Source organism: Anomaloglossus baeobatrachus, chromosome 6 (assembly GCF_048569485.1).
Source record: "Anomaloglossus baeobatrachus isolate aAnoBae1 chromosome 6, aAnoBae1.hap1, whole genome shotgun sequence".
Classification (NCBI taxonomy): domain Eukaryota; kingdom Metazoa; phylum Chordata; class Amphibia; order Anura; family Aromobatidae; genus Anomaloglossus; species Anomaloglossus baeobatrachus.
Window position 1 is genome coordinate 258,255,182 of NC_134358.1, and position 19,919 is coordinate 258,275,100.

Below are 19,919 nucleotides of genomic sequence, written 5' to 3' on the forward strand. Positions count from 1 at the left end.
TAAAAAAAAAAAAGGAACTGATCTTTCAAGTAGCTTTTTTGAAATAATCTTTTTTTTGCCATTATATGACTTGTATCATGCATTTTCAACAGGTTTCCTTTCTGCTGTCACACTGAGTTTTGCATCAAATTCGTCAATTGACCTGGCGGCGTTGGAGTTTGCAGATTCTGACACACCGCAGGATGGTTTTTCTGGTGTCTGGGATCAATACAGGTAGACTCGGGTGTCAACCTACTGTGTGCTGATTCATAGGCAGGCTAGCAAGAGTTAATCCTTGCTGGTTTGCTTGCTCTTTTGATCACATGTCATGAGGAGGCCTATAATATCTGCTCCCCTATTTATGCTGGTTGAAACTTTCCACCTATGTCAGCTATAGTTGTTTTATGTTGGTCTGTGAGGTGTGGTGTCCCTTACTTACTGGGGAAAGTTTTGCTTATTGCAGTTGTGGAGTTCACCCCTGTTTTGTAGCGTCCTTCCTACTCTTGTTTTTCCTCCTGAATCTCTTCTTGTTTTTACCTTTGTGTGTGCGAGCTGTGTGACAGAGTTTTGGTTTTATTTTGTCTCTTAAATTGTGGGTTTCATTACACTCATGTCTCATCATTCCCTGGGGGAGGGGGAATCAGATGAGGACTGGTCAGAAGCAGGGCCAGGACAAAGACTCAGGCCTCTCCACCAGCAGGAGTATCATTGAGGTTAGGGATAGCATAGGGCCCCCTAGCTTGAGAAACAGCTTAGGAACCCCTATTCCCCACCATCCCAGAGTCATTGTGACATCTGTACAATCGAGCTCTTTATTTGCAATTGTCTTTGAGCTGAGGGGTGGAGGCTAGTACCTATGATATTTCTTTTACAGAGCGGGATTATTTTCCTGTATTCCTTTTTTAGCATTCATAGAGAAAAAGCAGCATGGCAGAAATTATACATCGGTACTGAGCTGTGTGACTGTGAGTCCAGCTCTGTTAGAAAGCTTAGCACAATCTTTCTGTGTCTCCTTTTGACTCTTGCCTCACTCATCTTGTCATATCTATAAATTGTAATGTGATGTGCACATGACACCACGAGTGTCTATCTTGATTTGTGCTATTTTTTTTTTTAAGTAGATGATAAATTCAGAAGAGGGTAGAGATGACAATTTTCTCATAAGTGGAGAAATAAGCAGATTTCGTGATTAGATATATTACATTTGGAATGATCAATGATCACTTGAACTATAAGTTTATGCTTAAGTTTTTTGAAAGTGCATTAATGTGCTTTTGGAACATGGATTTTTTTTTCAGAAAAAAAAACTCTGAAAACATCCTGAAGTAATTAGTAGAGATGATATGAATTGATTTGGAAGTTGAAGGAAGGGTTAAGTAAAACTATAACAAAACATTTTGCCAAAAAAGCTTGATGGAAAACCTTGGTATACTGTGTTTTTTGCAGTATATGAAATAAAGATTTATTGAAAGCATATACAAAATAGCGATAAATGTAAGCAACTAGTAAATTGCTGTAGTTTGTTATTGATGCTTATATCCGCATAGTAAATTATACTATTTTGATATGTATATGTTATTATATTGGATTTTTAAGCTACATATTCAGTTTTGTAATCCTTCTGAAATATTCTATGGGGAGCAAAATTTTCCAAGAAAAAGTATGGCATTTGTCTCGTTATGTTTTATGAGGAATAGAAATGGGTGGTCTGCATGAAATTTTTCTACGATCGGGAGTATTCTGGCCGTCACAATGCCGGCAGTAGCTGCTGCGGCCTCTGTTCCTTCTTCATTAATTTCCACAAATGCTTTGTGAAACATCTCGGATACATATAGGTTGCCTTTCTCCGATATCCCAGTGAGATCAGCTTTATCTGCATTGAAAAGGTCACTTAGTCCCATCTCGGTGAGGTACGATTTCAAGTCATAGCTCTCTTCTAGAAAAATACGCGGGAGATCAATTTCCACTTGACTTTTATCCATCATATCAGGATTGATCCAGTTTTTCAGCTTCTCATAGCTCAGCTCCTTTTCTAGCTAATTATAGAAAAGAATTGTAAGTTATCAAACATCTTTGAGGTTTCATATGATAATAATATACTTATCCTTATTTAAGCAATAAATTATAACTGAAAGGGACTGAATAATAAAATATCTCTAGAAAGTACAGATGAGCCCCATAAAACAAAATCTCAAGGACTTTTATTTCCTATTTAGTTTTCTAGGTGCATCATGGCATACACCACTCTGGGCCTGAGTATGGGGCATCGATAAGTAAAGCGTTGGCAATGGGTGCCTTCATTTAGACAAAATGCTTAATTTTTTATTCTCTTTATGGCTCAGGACCGCACTACACAAGCCACAGTGGACAGTCATGAGTGGTCTAGCACACTATTTGTAGTTGCTTCAATGATATCAGCAGATTCAGTGCTTTAGAAAAGGTGTCAAGAAAAGATTACAGTATTTTTCGTTTTATAAGATGCACCAGACTATAAGACGCACTGCAAATTTATAGATGAAAAAGGTAAAAAAAAGGGGTCCATCTTATAATCCGTTGGTGTCTTACCGGAAGGGGGGTGGCAGAGGTGGGGGAGCAGGGTCACAGGAGGCAGGGGCGGTGCTGAAGTAGGACTATGCTGCAGACGCTGCAGTAGGGTCTGTGCTGGCAGCGGTGGGAATCTGTGCTAGCAGCGGTGGGAATCTGTGCTAGCAGCGGTGGGAATCTGTGCTGGCAGCGGTGGGGATCTGTGCTGGCAGCGGTGGGGATCTGTGCTGGCAGCGGTGGGGATCTGTGCTGGCAGCGGTGGGGATCTGTGCTGGCAGCGGTGGGGATCTGTGCTGGCAGCGGTGGGGATCTGAGATGGCAGCGGTGGGGATCTGAGATGGCAGCAGTGGGGATCTATGCTGGCAGCGGTGGGGATCTGTGCTGGCTGCGTGGAGCAGGGCGGTGTGGCGAGTGTCACAGATGCTCTGCCGATGGTGCGAGCTTCAAAGAAATGGCGCCCGGAGTTGGCGCGTGTGCAGATGGAGCTCTTGGCTCAATGACAGGTCGAGAGCTCCATCTGTGCATACGCCGACTCTGGGGGCCATTATTTGAAGCCAGAGCATCTGGGACACCTGCTGCACTGCCCTGCTCCACACAGCTAGCTGCCTGCACAGCCAGCCGCCTGCACAGCCAGCCGCCCCCACCATAGCGCTCATACTTCACCTGCCGGTAAACTACATTCGGATTTTAAGACACACCCATCATTTTCCTCTCAAATTTACGGGCGTCTTATAATCTGAAAAATACAGAATTCTGTTTTAACACATTCCCAAAAGAGGATGTACTGGTATGTCTTCTGGTAAGTGCCTGTGTATGGAGTGAGCTCTGGAGTTGATCCGCCATCATACCCAGCAGATGCCAACTTTGATGCACAAGCAGCATCTGCCTGTATCAGCTACAGTTGGAGCTAAGCTATGATTACTGCTGTTAACTCCTCAAAATCTTCTGTCAATCTGCATTTAAGACGTGCGGTTATGCCCATAAACCTCCTTCCCGTGAACTAGCAGGATGCTGGTGGGTTGCCGTAACAACCATGGGCCTGCTGAAGATCTCAATGGCTGCCTGTGAAGCACTGCTGATGGTTGGGTTGCATTTCGGACCTGGCCAAAGTTGCTTTAATGATGTGGCATCTGACTGGCGAGACTCTTGCCTGGGGCAATGTATTATGGGAGAGAAGTGATCCTATCATCTAGAACATGCAGATCTTTCTAGAGGCACTCCGCAAGGTGTTCGACAAGCGGGGTTGAGTCTCCTCAGCAGCATCCTCACTCCTTAGGCTTATTGTAAGCCAGTATTCCCTCCCTTGGTGGGGACACCGGCGCACTCACCCTCCCGGCCGCTCAGTGTTGGCTGCTTTGTCACTGGTCCCTGCTGCCAGCTCTCATGGCCTGCATATACCGCACAGGTCACCTGGGAGTACACTTAGGGTGGGTGCACCTATTCTCAAAGGGCGAATGTGCCTTAACCCAGATGTGCCTGTCAGCCTATGGCAGAGAGGCACTAAGTATTTAAGACACCCTCCCTTTATGGGAGGTGCCTGGGCAATTTGGACTAATCCTAGAAATGTGTTGCTGCGGTAGTTGTTCAGGTCCCTTTCCCCTGTGCTGTTGTGTTACTTACATCTGTCTGTTTTGTAGTACCGCCGCTCCTGCTGCATCATTCCATAATGGCCAAACCTGCTGTATAGGCCACCGCTGCTGGATCATTCAATATCAGCCAAACCTGCTTTTCCGGCTGCTCCTGCTGCATCGTTCCATATTGGCCAAGCCTGCCGCATCAGCCATCCCGGCTGCACCTGCCTTATTAGAGACTGTCAGTGTCCATACCCCTAGGGCCAGCTTTCACAGCACCTAGTGGCATCTGATTGCTAAAGGCAGCCAAATCCACCCTCACTATCAGAGGTTCTGATGAAAACCTGGTGTGCGCCAAAGTCATGCCCCTCAGGTATACTCTGTGTGGCGGCCCAGAGGGTCCTCTCCCTGCTCACACCTCAGAGTATTACTCTTTATGTATTCGGATTACTAGCATTCATATGCAGTATCTTTAAACTTTTTACAAAATATTGTTTAGGTGTTATTCTGCATTTGTGTGGTCAACTGTTTTTGTACCCCACTTTGTGTGTTCATTGCAATCCATGCATTATCTTATTTTGTGCATCTGACAGTTTGTTTGTTTATATATATATATATATATATACACGTACTGTAGTTTTCCAGTTTTTAGATCCAAAGGTCCCATTTAAGTTTTTTTTTGCTTGCACCATTGCCACCTTGTGGATCCTTTTAGGCATTGCATGTATCATTTGCTTTATCACTTTTTTTTTTGTATTTTACGTGGGCCCTTGATGCAGTTATGTATCTTTGTATACATTTCATGTAATGTATTTATGCACACGCATATGTGGTTTATATATGGACAAACAACCATTTAGAATTTGTTTTGAGTGACCTCTTTTTTTACTCTTTTTTTATTATCGCTTTTGTTTTTTCAGTTCAATACACTTTTTCTTAGGACCTCATTACTTTCAGTAGAGCTGACTCTCTATTTAAGTGGCCACTATAGGGTTTCTAATTTTGTTTTAAAGTAAATATATATTTCTATAGGTATTAATGACGTGAAATTCCCACCCGATGTCAGAAACAACTTATCCAGTGCATAGAGCCAAAATATTTAACACATGCATAAGGAGAGCTGAAAAAAGTCATGACACCAGCTGAAATCTATCAGTAGTGATGGGCATACCCAGACTGTAAAAGTCCAGACCCGCGTGAGTTCAAAAGGTACCCAAGGACTGGGCCCGGAATTCCGAATATTGATCCGGATCCAGCACTTGTGCCACTCTATCGGCCTAAAGGACACTGTTCTTTCCTGGTTCTCTTCCTATCTTTCTGGCCGCTCATTCAGTGTATCATTTGCTGGCTCCACATCTTCTCCTCTTCCTCTCACTGTTGGGGTCCCTCAAGGCTCAGTCCTTGGCCCTCTTCTTTTCTCCCTCTACACTGCCCCAATTGGTCAGACCATCAGCAGATTTGGCTTTCAGTACCATCTTTATGCTGATGACACACAGCTATACACCTCCTCCCCTGAGCTCACCCCCGCTGTACTACAGAACACCAGTGACTGCCTGACTGCAGTTTGCAATGTCATGTCTGCTCTCTATCTGAAACTTAACCTTTCCAAAACTGAACTTCTTCTTTTCCCTCCATCTTCCAACTTTCCTCAACCTGACATCTCCCTCTCTGTGTGTGGCACAACGATAAGTCCTAGGCCGCAAGCCCGCTGCCTGGGGGTTATACTTGACACTGATCTCTCCTTCACCTCCCACATACAATCTCTTGCCCGCACCTGCCGCTTGCACCTCAAGAACATCTCTAGAATCCGCCCCTTTCTCACAATGGAAACGACAAAAACCCTCACCGTGGCCCTGATCCACTCTCGCTTGGACTACTGTAACTCTCTATTAATTGGTCTCCCCCTAACTAGACTCTCTCCTCTACAGTCAATCCTTAATGCAGCAGCCAGGGTCACCTATCTGGCTAACCGCTACTCGGATGCCTCTGCTCTGTGCCAGTCATTGCACTGGCTGCCCATATATCATAGGATCCAATTCAAACTGCTTGTTCTCGCCCACAAAGCTCTCCACAGTGCAGCACCCCCCTACATCTCCACCCTCCTCTCTGTCTATCAGTCCACCCGTTCTCTACGCTCTGCAAGCGACTTTCGACTAACATCCACACTAATTCGAACCTCCCACTCCCGGATCCAAGACTTCTTCCGAGCTGCACCAACCCTCTGGAACGCTCTACCCCAAGAAGTTAGGACAAATCACAACTTACTCAGCTTCAGACGCACCCTAAAGACGCATCTTTTTAGGGCGGCCTATCACACTCCCTAATCAGATTCGATTCACATAGTCCCTCTACAACCTCTCACAACATAGCTCCACATCAAACTCCATGGCACCCAAAGGCATCTCAAGGCTCGGGCCCACTGGTCCAGGAAACCATTATCCAGCCCCATTTCCGTGAGATGGTTGGATTGTCATTGTAAATAAGCACTTGAACCTTGCCTCTCCCCCCATCTCATTGTAGATTGTAAGCTCTCACGAGCAGGGTTGTATTTTTTTTTCCCCCTCTAAATATTGTATTTCTATAACTGTTACTTGTTTGTATATGATCCTCCTGAATTGTAAAGCGCTACGGAATATGTTGGCGCTATAGAAATAAAGATTATTATTATTATTATTTATTATTAATACAAAAAATAAAGGCAAAATAAAGAAAAAAAATAAAGCAAGCTTGCTATATTTACCGAGGCTCCGGCATGGCTGTAACTGCTTCCTGGCTGCTCATTCACTTCATTGCATATGCACTGCTTTCCCCACCCACCGGCATCTGTGATTGGTTGCAGTCAGATGCTTTCAATCACACCCCATGGCTGCGGGTCTATATCGTGGTGTAAAAATAAATTAAAAAACATCGGTGTAGCGTTGCCCCATAATATGATACCCAGCACAGATAAAACCTACGGCTAAAGGCTGCAGCCCCCAACCGTGTACTTATCTTGGCTGTGTTTCAAAATATGAGGAAGGAACTGCATGCAGCTTTTTTTCTTTAAAAAATTATATAAATCATTTACAAAACTGGTGTGCTGTCCACTCCAATGTTGATACCCAGCCATGATAAAGCCCAACAGCTGGGGGCTCGTATTCTCAGGCTAAGGAGACCCATGGATATTGGGACCCTTGGCCTGAAAATGCAGTATGCAGCAGCCCAGGATTGTCAGATCCATTATATTCAACAATCCCAGCACTTTAAAGGCTCTTCCCGATTGCTTTGGTGTGGTAGCAATTGTGGTAATAAGAGATGAATCGCAGTTCACAGCTGCCACTAAGCATTTGTTTAGGAATAGGAGGTGTCTATGTGATCCCCATTACTAATCTGTAAGTGAAAAGAAATAAATACAAACATCCCAGGTCTGATGTAATCCACATGAGGTCCCACAATGATTCCAGCTCGGATACATCTGAGGTCACAGAGTGCAATCATGGAACATGACTTCCTGCTGTTGACGTCAGGCGGAGACTGAGCCTCAGCTGGGGGCTCCCACGGTCGTCCACCTGTGACCGCAGGTGACCTCAGTGACTTCATTAAACTCAGTGACTTCACCTTAGGTGGGGTCACTGAGTTCATTGAGGTCCCCTGAGGTCAGGTTACCTGTAATCACAGATGGAGGGCTGTGGGAACCTCCAGCTTAGCCCACAACTTACCTGAGTGATGTAACTGCTCATCGCTGCTCAGTCTCTGCAGGCCACCATGTTCCATGATTGCGCACTGTCACTTCACTGTAAGAGCTGGAATCATCGTGAGACCTCTTGTGGATTATGTTGGACCTTCGTAGGTATTTTTGGGGTTAATAAAGGGGTGCAAGAGGGTGCTTTTTGTCTTTTATTTCAAATAAAGGATTTTTTTTTTTTTATTTACTTTCACTTACAGATTAGAAATGGGGAGGGTCACATAGAAGCCTCCCAATACTAATCTAGCACTTAGTGGCAGCTGGGAGCTGTGATTAACACCTTATTAACCTAATTGCCACTGCACCAGGGCAATAGGGAACAGCTATGTAAAGTGTTGGGATTTTCACATCTAATGGATGATAGATGCAGCAATCTTGGGAGGCTGAAGGCTGCTATTTTTAGGTGGGGGGCTCAATAAGCATGGGTCTCCCCAGCCTGAGAATATTAGCTCCCAGTTATCAGGCTTTATCATGGCTGGGTATCATAATTGCTGTTTTTACAATTTATTTAAATAATTTAAAAAAAAAGCCACATGCAGTTCCTCTTATTTTGATACACAGCTAAAATAAGCGCATGGCTGCGGGATGCAGCCTGTAGCCATAGGCTTTATCTCTGCTGGGCATCATAATAAGGGAGACCCTATGCCAATTTTTTTTTAGTTTAGTTTATTTTTATACCATGATAGATGCGTACAGTGTCTGTGATTGGAACCAGATAGCTGCCACACTGCCACTAAGGGTGGGGGGTGTGTCTGACTGCAACCAATCACAGATGCCGGTGGAGAAGGGAAAGCAGTGTATATGAAATGAAGGTAATGAGCGGCCCCGAAAGTGAATGAGCTTCCAGGAACCAGTTACAGCCTCGGTAAGTACATCCCGCTTGGTCCTATCCCCTGATCCCTTCTACCAAAATTTTTAATCACTGGATTCTGGTCCCCATAGGCTTATATGGGGACCAATGTCTGTCCAGACATCCGGTATCAATCCTGGGCCGGAATCGTTTTTTTTTTTAACCTGGTTAGACCCGACAGTCCTGGTTATGGTTATCTGTGAGTCCACCCATCACTATCAGTGCAAAACATACTGATGGCATTGGTTACAGAATTTCTAAACTACTGAAGGCTCCAGTGAGCACTGTTTTAATACCCCAGAGGGGGAGTTTGAAAACCTTTTGATGCCATTTGGTTTGACCACTGCTCTCTCCATTTTTCAAATTACATCTTCCGACAGCTGGCACATAAATTTGTGGTGGTATATTTGGATGACATTTAAATTTATCCGCCTGAGCTAGGGAATAAACTCTATGTAAAGTTGGAAAAATGTATGTTCGCCATTCAGGAGATTCAATATGTGGGCCATGTACTATCATCCACCGGTTTTCGTATGGATCCTGCTAAATACTAGGCGGTCCTGGACTGGGATATTTCTGAAAATCTGAAGGGTTTGCAGTGGTTTTTTTGATTTCGCCAACCAATTACTGTAAGTTCATCAAGAATTTTTCATTAGTGGCTAAACTTAACGCATATGACCAGAAAAGAGACAGACTTTTCCAGATAGTCTAATCCAGCTCATGTTGTATTTGCTGCTTTAAAGAGAAGTTTTGCTTCTGCGTCAGGCCTCATACAGCTTGATGTTACCCAACTGTTCATTGTGGAAGTTGATGCATCACAGGTGGTGGTAGGGGCTATAATGTCACGGGATCGTCTTCAAGAAAATGGCATCTGTGTGCCTTTTTCTCTAAAAAGTTGTATCCTGCTGAGAGGAATTTTGATTTTGGCAATAGAGAACTCCTGGCAATAAAGTTGGCTTTTGAGGAATGGCGTAATTTTTTTGGAGAGGGCAGTACATCCTGTCATGGTCATTACTGATCATAAACATTAGCAAAATAACCTTGGCACTCAAGATTATGATAATTGAAAGGTTTTTAATAGGAATAAAAAAAAAAAATGGGATGTTTCGGGTCATATCTAATTGACCTTCATTAGTATATGAGCTGCTAGGATAAATATAAAATAAATGAAATAAAAATAAAGTGCAATAATCAAAGTAATAGAAAAATTCAATACTGATGATGGTAAAGTATCAGAGTGCAGTTGACAAGTTTACAGTAAATATATACAATGAAAAATGAGGAGGTTTACAGTTAATATATACATAAGGTGGGGTGGCCAAGGCCAGCTGCTTAACCAGGTTTGAAAGATTAAAAGATTTGGGATTCACAGACAGCATAATAGCAAAGTTCTCCATCAATAGAGTGGTGACATGTAAAATTAACAGCGCAAAAATCCAAATAATAGCAGTTAGTCATGGGGAGAAAAGAATATAAAGTGGTAGTGCTAGAAAGCCAGAAGATTCCAGTACAGTCTGAAAGTAAGAGGAAATAGGAGCCGAGGTGAGCTAAATGAGAACATGAAACAAGGTGATAATAGAAGATAGAATGTAACATGTTAGAAAACCAGAAGGTGGCAGCACACTATTGGAGCAAGAGGAATAGGAACAGAGGTAAACTGAAAATGCAAGACAGAATGATTAGGATATAAAAAGAGGCAAAAAGTTATGTGTTATGCTAGAATCCAGAGGATGGCAGCACAATGCATGAACAAGGGAATGGGAACCAACGTGAACTAAATGAAAACAGACAGGGAAATAAAAGACATAAGGTCAAACCTTTCAATCAGCACAATCTTGAGTGCTGAGGTTATTTTGCAATATTATATGGACTGGACCCATATTTGAGGACCATATTCCAAATGTAAGCGGATCCACCGGCTTTAGGCTGTGTCGCACAAAGTTGTCTCTTGCAATTCTACTGATGCAGCAAATATCATCGCTCAAATTATGACCTCCAGTGATGTCCCATCTTCCCTGGATGACCTAGTATCGCTGGCTATCCACATCGACCTTCAGTTCCAGGAACGTACAAGAGATATGAGCCAGGAGAAGAGGACATTGCGTCTGGCTCCTTCATCCCAGGAGCCCATCATGCTGCTACCTTCAGCTTCCTCTGAGCCCATAGTATTACAAAGTGATAGCAGTTTCTAACCTTATGAGAGGTCAGCTGCATGTTACAGCGGGTTGTCATGCTTCAAGAGCTAGAACTGGAGATGCCTTAGATTATAGCTGGTAGTTCTTAGAATGCGCCATCAGTAAGATATCAAAATCAAAGTGGTTTTACATAAAAGGCTCCCCTGGTGAGCCCATCAACACTGTTATGTATCCTCATTATGTCAATAATCTGACATTGCAGACAGGGGTCTAACAGTGGTTCCCAGGTCTTCCATGAGCCCGTACCAAAGGCAGGAGCCAATAGGCCTCCTGTCAGTGTAACATTGCAATAGAGGAGTTTTGCAATAAATATATTGACTATTCATTCTAAAGCCTGCTTTACACGTTGCAATTTCGCATATGATATCGTATGCGATTTGCAACGCCCCCATCGTATGTGCGGCACGTTCAATTTGTTGAACGTGTCGCACAAACAAGTAACCCCCCGTCACACGTACTTACCCGTCCATACAACCTCGATGTGGGCGGCGAACGTCCACTTCTTGGAGTGGAAGGGACGTTCGGCGTCACATCGACGTCACGCGGCAACCGGCCAATAGAAGCGGAGGGGCGGAGCTGAGCGGGACGTAAACATCCCGCCCACCTCCTTCTTTCCGCATTGTGGGCCGGGAGCCGCAGGACGCAGGTAAGATCTGTTCATCGTTCCCGGGGTGTCACACACTGCGATGTGTGCTACCCCGGGTACGATGAACAATCTGACGTGCAATTCTAGAGAAAGGTACGATGTGTATGTGTCGCGGGCGGAGGAGGGGACGCTGCGCTCACCCACTGCTCGGGTCCGGCCGCTGCTGCTGCTCGGTGGTGGCTCGAGCGGTGGGCCGGATCCCGGGGACTTGAGCGGCGTTCCTCGCCCGTGAGTGAAAAGGGGGAATTGATTGTGGGGATTTGATATTGTCCGTGATGCCACCCACAGTTGTGGTGAGATTGGTGACACCACCGCTGCTCTGGACGGGGATCCCGGGAGCGATGACAGGGAGCAGCTTGGATGTTGGTTCTCCCCTCCATGGGTAGGGGGTTGGTTGTCCCGGGGCCCGGTGATGGGGTAGGGATGAATGGCAGGCGGGTTACGGGGCCTGGCGAGGTGCAGGGTTGCGGGGGCAGCGCTGTGCCGCACGGCACGGTGGTACTCACTTAGCCAATGATGTACACAAAGTCTCCGGTAAAACAAACGGCTGGATGGACGGGTCCCACAGACGGCTGCAGTGTTTCTCCTCCCGGCAGGTTGATGGTGACTGCCTTTCCCTGCACCTGTGTAGTGTAAACGGTTCCAATGAGTTCCCACCGGTAACCCGCTCCCCAGCTTGAAGGTTGCTGAAGGAACCCCTTTTGCCCGCAGGCTCTGGCCCTGGGAACTTTAGCCTTGGCGGTGACTGTGTTTCCCTCTCTCGGTTGGACTGTTGCCTTCTGTCAGGACTTGGCTGCTGGGAAACCCAGGAGGTTCCCTTCGCTAACGGGTTCGACAAATTCTAGCCTTGCCGGGGTCCGTAAGCCCCTGCCGGATGGTGCTGGCTTCTCTTTGCGTACCGGTCCGGTACCGCCGGGCCACCGCCCATCCACGGTCCTTATGGCTAGCTCCAATAGGCCTCTCCTGCAGACGGTCACCACCGTCTGCCAACCTTGCTGTTCCGTCCGGGCCACACACCCGGACCACTTTCTGTCCGCTCCTTTACCACTTTCCTTCCTCTCACATTCACTTCCAAAACTATCTGACTCTTTTTCCCGCCTCCAGGACTGTGAACTACTCGGTGGGCGGGACCAACCACCTGGCCCACCCCCTGGTGTGAACATCAGCCCCTGGAGGGAGGGAACAAGGGTTTTTGTCTGACTTTGGTGTGCCTGACCGGGAGTGTAGGGTGTGTTGGTGTAGTGCTTGTGAAGTCCTGGCTTGTCCAGGGCGCCACATTCCCCCTTAGTAAAATGCAGACCATCCGCGGGCTGCCGTCCATCACCTGTTTTATTTTCACAACTGAAAAGATAAACGGTAAAACAGGTTACAAGTATATTAACTTCTTCCCACATCGGGAGGCACATTCTTAACGTTACTAATGGTAACGGCTTCCGCTCTCTCCCACCCAAGCAACCTGGCCCTGATACTGCCCCTAAGCAAATGGGCAGCACCCCTTGACCCCAGTCCAGCACAAGTTACCCGAGCGGGTTCTGTCCTTTTCAGGGGACCCACGTCCATGGGGAACCCCTGAAACCCCCGGAGGATCGCCACCGGTTGCGGTAGTGGCGGGCCTGGGCCATCACTTCCCTCCAGGCCCATCCTCCAAATCAGCCTCTCCGGAGGCGGTAACGGTAAAGCCATAAAACAACATTTTTATTTACAGACCACAAGTTCGTGGTTGCCCTGCCAGTTCTCGGGCTTGTCCGTAGCAGTTTCTACGCATAATTTGCAAACAGTCCCCACGGGGACAACAGTTGCCGGCAACGGCCGGTTCTATTCAGGTTTGTTAATCTTTTGACATCTTCGGTTATCATTCACTTATCATTGGTTAACACTTTCAAGTGGTACTTTGGTGGTCCCAACGGGGACAACTTGCAACGGGACTCCGCTGCCATCACTCAGACTCTTCGGTGTCGGCCCCATCCTCCGCCACCAGCATATCGAACATGCAGTGACAGGCCTGCTGTGAGAGGGGTGCTCGGTATCCGTTCCCACCGGTGCGCGGGGTGTAAAAAACCACCGGTTCTCCCTCATAGCGGAGACGCTCCCTCGCCTCCTCGGGTGCAAAAGTGGGCTTGGCGCCGGGGCCGGAGTCGTTATCCTTCATCCCCGCGCCAGGCGGACTGCCACCAGCTGCTGCAGTTTCCAGGCCACCGACATCCAGCACATCAGATTCAGCTGTAGTAACACGGGGTAGCAGATCGGGTTGGTCAACACTGAGGTGCCCCCATGAGTAACGGCAGGGACGACGTGAGGGCCGAGACAGGACCGGGCCCCCCAGCCGCAGTAGCCGGTCCTGGTAGGACATGGGGACGTGGGTTACCCATCGGCTTCGTCACCTCTGCTCCCATCCCATACATTGGGGCAGCTGCAACCAGCATTTCCACCTCATGGGTCCACTGCTCCATCATGAGATATATCTGATGTTGCTGGCGCTGATTGAACTCGACTACTCTGGCCTTCATCCACGCCACGGTCCCGGTCTCGAGCACAGCGCCTGGTGCCATCCTGGCCGGGGCCTCTGATACATCTTCATTAAGGGGCCGCGATCTCGGCGGTTCCCCCAGGGGCGATTCAGGACGGCCCCGCGCGTCTGCAGCCAGTCGGTCCGCCGGGGCGGATTGGCAGGGTGTCGCTACCGGTGGGATGGGTAGCGGGCCTAGTGGCGGGGCGGCAGCCACTAACATGGGTAGCGGGGGAGGAGGCAGGGTGAGCGGGCACAGGCCGGGCCCCTCAGCCACAGTGGCTGATCCCTCAGGAATACAGGGGCGTGGGTCTCTTACCTGCTCCTCCGAATCCTCCTCCACCTCGCGTCTCCGCATAGCAGCCACCACGTCCGCCATGTTGGTCTCCCACTCCTCCAGGAGGAGCTGCATGTGGGCCTGCAGACGGTTATTCAGCGGGGCGGTCTGGTCTCTCAGCCACGTTGCCGTGTCGGGTGCGGGGGCTTCATCGTTGGTAGTGGGACTGTGCATCTCGGCAATGAGGTTTTCCAGGAACCCGGTATCGCTGCAGAGTCCTGGCGTCCCTGCTTTTATAGCCGCGGGCTACATGCGGCCAGACGCCATCAGTCCCCCTTAGTCTCTTTCGGGCTCCTCCTCTACAGGGGCGGGGTTTTGGCCTTTGCGCCTCCACTGCTCGAGGAGATGCTCGAGCGGGAATTTTTTGCGCCCAAGATGATGGCTTCTCAAATTTTTCAGCCGGACACCTCCGGCGGTCACAAGGCGCACCTCTACCAGATGGCAGAGCGGTAAGATCCTGTTCGTGACGCCAAGTTGTCGCGGGTGGAGGAGGGGACGCTGCGCTCACCCACTGCTCGGGTCCGGCCGCTGCTGCTCGGTGGTGGCTCGAGCGGTGGGCCAGATCCCGGGGACTCGAGCGGCGTTCCTCGCCCGTGAGTGAAAAGGGGGAATTGATTGTGGAGATTTGATATTGTCCGTGACGCCACCCACGGTTGTGGTGAGATTGGTGGCACCACCGCTGCTCTGGATGGGGATCCCGGGAGCGATGACAGGGAGCACCTTGGATGTTGGTTCTCCCCTCCGTGGGTAGGGGGTTGGTTGTCCTGGGGCCCGGTGATGGGGTAGGGATGAATGGCAGGCGGGTTACGGGGCAGCGCTGTGCCGCACGGCACGGTGGTACTCACTCAGCCAATGATGTACACAAAGTCTCCGGTAAAACAAACGGCTGGATGGACGGGTCCCACAGACGGCTGCAGTGTTTCTCCTCCCGGCAGGTTGATGGTGACTGCCTTTCCCTGCACCTGTGTAGTGTAAACGGTTCCAATGGGTTCCCACCGGTAACCCGCTCCCCAGCTTGAAGGTTGCTGAAGGAGCCCCTTTTGCCCGCAGGCTCTGGCCCTGGGAACTTTAGTCTTGGCGGTGACTGTGTTTCCCTCTCTCGGTTGGACTGTTGCCTTCTGTCAGGACTTGGCTGCTGGGAAACCCAGGAGGTTCCCTTCACTAACGGATTCGACAAATTCACAGCGACTCCTAGCCTTGCCGGAGTCCGTAAGCCCCTGCCGGATGGTGCTGGCTTCTCTTTGCGTACCGGTCCGGTACCGCCGGGCCACCACCTGTCCACGGTCCTTACGGCTAGCTCCAATAGGCCTCTCCTGCAGACGGTCACCACCGTCTGCCAACCTTGCTGTTCCGTCCGGGCCACACACCCGGACCACTTTCTGTCCGCTCCTTTACCACTTTCCTTCCTCTCACTTTCGCTTCCAAAACTATCTGACTCTCTTTCCCGCCTCCAGGACTGTGAACTCCTCGGTGGGCGGGACCAAACGTCTGGCCCACCCCCTGGTGTGAACATCAGCCCCTGGAGGGAGGCAACAAGGATTTTTGTCTGACTTTGGTGTGCCTGACCGGGAGTGTGGGGTGTGTTGGTGTAGTGCTTGTGACGTCCTGGCTTGTCCAGGGCGCCACATATGCGATGAACGTTTTAACGTTCACTCACAATCACACATACCTGTCACACACTGCAATGTACCTTACAATGCCGGATGTGCGTCACTTACGACGTGACCCCGCCGACACATTGTAAGATATATTGCAGCGTGTAAAGCGGGCTTTAGGATCACATTCTCAATTCCCATATTAGGACTGAAAATGTAAAAAATAACAGTTTACATAATAAAATACAAATTTTCAATTGCACAATGTTTATGGGGGAAAAATATATAAAGAAAAGAAAAAGGAAACATACTGTAATTGCTATTGCCATCCATATCGATCTGCACTATATAGACATCTATGGTGCTGTACTGTATTTCTGAATTGCCCTAATTCCATACAGATATTTTTTCCTTCTCATGAACTCTGCATTAATTCAATCTAATAAATTGTGTAATGCTATGCTGTACACCATATTCTGACAGTTTATCCCAACAACATGACATCGTAACGCACATCATACATTGTCTCACAGAGTACTTACTGCTCCACTGTATGGAGCCGCCGGAACATGTGCATTAGGTATGAGGATTTCTGTCAATCTGCCCTCGGTCTATCAACTGAGGGAGAAGAGAGATTTTTCATCTTCTAACATAGTTCCTTGCTGTACTGGCAGTCCCTGGCATCAATAGTAAATAAATCTGTTTTTTCCCACGGTCTTTGAACTTGATACATTGTATTTTGAAACATCCAAATATCATTGTCTCACCTGCCTCAGTCCAGTAGAATCGTCCAAAATATCTTCTGGCAGTAATATTATCATGCTTAATTCATTATTAACGTAAGGGAGTTCCAACACCTTTGTGTTCATTTCTTCAATGTGAGATATGTTGAATTTATTCTTCTGGAACATCATTGGCACTGGTTTAGTTTTAGTCTGCGTGAAAAGACACATTTTATTATTTAACTTTATCAAATTTTACAGAATTTTTTTTGTAAATCAGATATTTTTTTCTGACATGCCATTTATAGGATTGTCCTCCTACTTGAAAATGAGAAAATTTCCAAACAACTAATTGATCATTCCTGTTGCTGACTGTTAGTGGACTTATCACTATTCCTATAATTATACTGTACAGAAAGTAAAGCATTTCATGGCACTTATATAAAGGGTTATTCTCAAATTGTTTCTCTAGCAGCTTAGAGCTATGTAGTCTATTCTTACTTTCCAGTTTCTGGTCGAACAGACACTCCTCCTTGAGTGACCATTCTAGTAAGTAGCAGAGCTATATTATTAGTAGAACTATAACACTCAGCACAGGTTCTGTTGTAAGGGGTGCTTCACACATAGCGAGATCGCTACCGAAATCGCTGCTACGTCACGGTTTTGGTGACGCAACAGTGACCTCATTAGCGATCTCGCTGTGTGTGACACTGAGCAGCGATCCGGCCCCTGAGATCGCTGCTCGTTACACACAGCCCTGGTTCGTTTTCTTCAAAGGCGCTCTCCCACTGTGACGCACACATCGCTGTGTGTGACAGCGAGAGAGCGACGAAATGAAGCGAGCAGGGAGCAGGAGCCGTCATCTGGCAGCTGCGGTAAGCTGTAACCAAGATAAACATCGGGTAACCAAGGGAAGCCCTTTCCCTGGTTACCCGATATTTACCTTCGTTACCAGCCTCCGCCGCTCTTGTTGCCAGTGCCGGCACCTGCTCTCTGCACATGTAGCTGCAGTACACATCGTGTAATTAACCCGATGTGTACTGTAGCTAGGAGTGTAGGGAGCCAGCGCTAAGCAGTGTGCGCGGCTCCCTGCTCTCTGCACATGTAGCTGCAGTACACATCGGGTTAATTAACCCGATGTGTACTGTAGCTAGGAGAGCAAGGAGCCAGCGCTAAGCAGTGTGCGCGGCTCCCTGCTCTCTGCACATGTAGCTGCAGTACACATCGGGTTAATTAACTCGATGTGTACTGTAGCTAGGAGAGCAAGGAGCCAGTGCTAAGCAGTGTGCGCGGCTCCCTGCTCTCTGCACATGCAGCGACGTTATGATCTCTGCTGCGTCGCTGTGTTTGACAGCTAAGCAGCGATCATAACAGCAACTTACAAGGTCGCTGTTACGTCACAGAAAATGGTGACGTAACAGCGACGTCATTGTCGCTGTCGCTATGTGTGAACCGAGCCTAACACATTCAGCTATCAGTGGTTTGTTTTCAGTTTACGCAATATCACAATATCTACATATAGAGAACAGGATTATTTAATAAGCACAAAGCTCAGAAAAGTAAGATTTGTGATTAGTAGAACTACTTTGGGAGCAGCAGCAGCTGGTGATTTTGAAGGATTTATAAAACAAACATGTCAGGAGCTGAGAGGGAGAGATAGGGATGTCTGTGGATAAATCTGTATAAAAATGAATGGGCTGGAGAGAGGTGGCTGGGATGTTAAAAGTTAACTCCCCTCCTAGAATGTAACTATCATCCATACTTGGCTAGTCTGCTGTGGCAAGTTCTATAAAAAACAGCTGTACACTATGTAAGATTAAAGTTCTCATTGGGGGAGATTGACAGCAGATAGAAAAAGCAAGTCAATTGCAAACGTGCTTATATTTGTGCTGCCTAACTAACTAAAGCACTTTAATAACATGAGAATAACCATTACTAATAATAATACCAAGCAAACAGACTTTTTTCTATTATCTGTTAGATTTGTTAGAGCACACTGCTGCAAACAGGAAAATCTCTTGAGGATGTGATCAAAATTATAGACCATATTCTCACCTTGGTAAGTCTAAATGGTTTTTGTTCTGTGTTTTCTTCTGGAAATTTCTTCTCCCAATTTCCCTTAAAGTAAATTGCATTTACCAAGACTAGTTTTGTTAGTGAGTTAATGGAGTCTGGTGGCAAGATGTCTTTAATCTTATCTAAATGAGGAAAAGCATTAGAAAAATTGGAAATAGCATTAAAAGTAGTTTTCACTTAACCTTAACATAATATTTCTATGCTTCTCATTTTATTATTATACAGTTTGTGGTTTGGATAGCAAAAATTTTCTTGGGAAGATTTATCAGTAAAGTATAAATTAATATTTCATTTGTAAATTTGTCATCACTCATCAGCTCATATGAATGTCACAGACACGGCTTCTTAAGGCCCCGTTACACACTACGATTTATCTGACAATATGTCGTCGGCGACGTCGTTGCGTGTGACACCTACGTGTAACTCCGAACAATCGCAAATAGGTTGAAAATCGTTGATCGTTGACAAGTCATTCAGTTTCAAAATATTGTTCGTCGTTTGGAACGCAGCAGACATATTGCTACGTTTGACACCCTGACAACGACGAACAACATCCACACGACCGCCTTGGTCAAACAATATATCGCTGAACGATGTTGCGTCGTTTGTGAGATGTGTATGTGTGACCGCTACAAAATGACCTATGAGCGATCTCATATGATCATGGGCGTGTCACATCGCTAACGAGATCGTCAGATAAATCGTAGCATGTAACGGGGCCTTTACTCAGTACGCTATCTGAGCCAAATGGGTTAACTTGTTGGAAGAGGTTAATAGCTAATCTTCAAGGAATCATGTAGAAAAAGTTTTTTTTACAGCAGAATATTGAGTGATATAATGACCAATAACTATTACTAAAACTGACATATCGATAGCTAGGTTATCAATATTTGCATCATGCATTTCATGGAAAATGAATGAGATTTCTGAAATCTCAAGCGCGTTGCTTATTTTTCTGTGCAGATTTGAAGCAGGCCAATTCTTTCAAAATGTTGCAGCATTTTTCACTCATTCTAAAAAATAGGAAAAAATGCATCAAAAGCGTAATTCAAAAATGCGCCGTTTTTCATGTATTTTTTTCTGTCAAAACTTACATTTTAGATGCAGAAATATCTTCCAACAAATACGTAACATTTACATACCTTAAGGCCTCTTTCACAAGCATTATAACCTA

The 19,919-nt window shown here is 46.6% G+C and overlaps 1 protein-coding gene across 1 annotated transcript in view; it reads right to left on the reverse strand.

The window, feature by feature from the left end:
* Positions 1-1,396: 1,396 nt before the first annotated feature.
* Positions 1,397-19,919, reverse strand: part of LOC142243179 (serpin B6-like) — a 36,586-nt gene continuing 18,063 nt past the window's right edge. The window contains exons 6-8 of the mRNA XM_075314819.1: positions 18,725-18,867; positions 16,715-16,882; positions 1,397-2,015 (exon numbers count right to left, since the gene is read on the reverse strand). Coding sequence (XP_075170934.1) covers positions 1,611-2,015; positions 16,715-16,882; positions 18,725-18,867 — 716 coding nt within the window. The 3' untranslated portion in view covers positions 1,397-1,610. The remainder of the gene's footprint in view (positions 2,016-16,714; positions 16,883-18,724; positions 18,868-19,919) is intronic.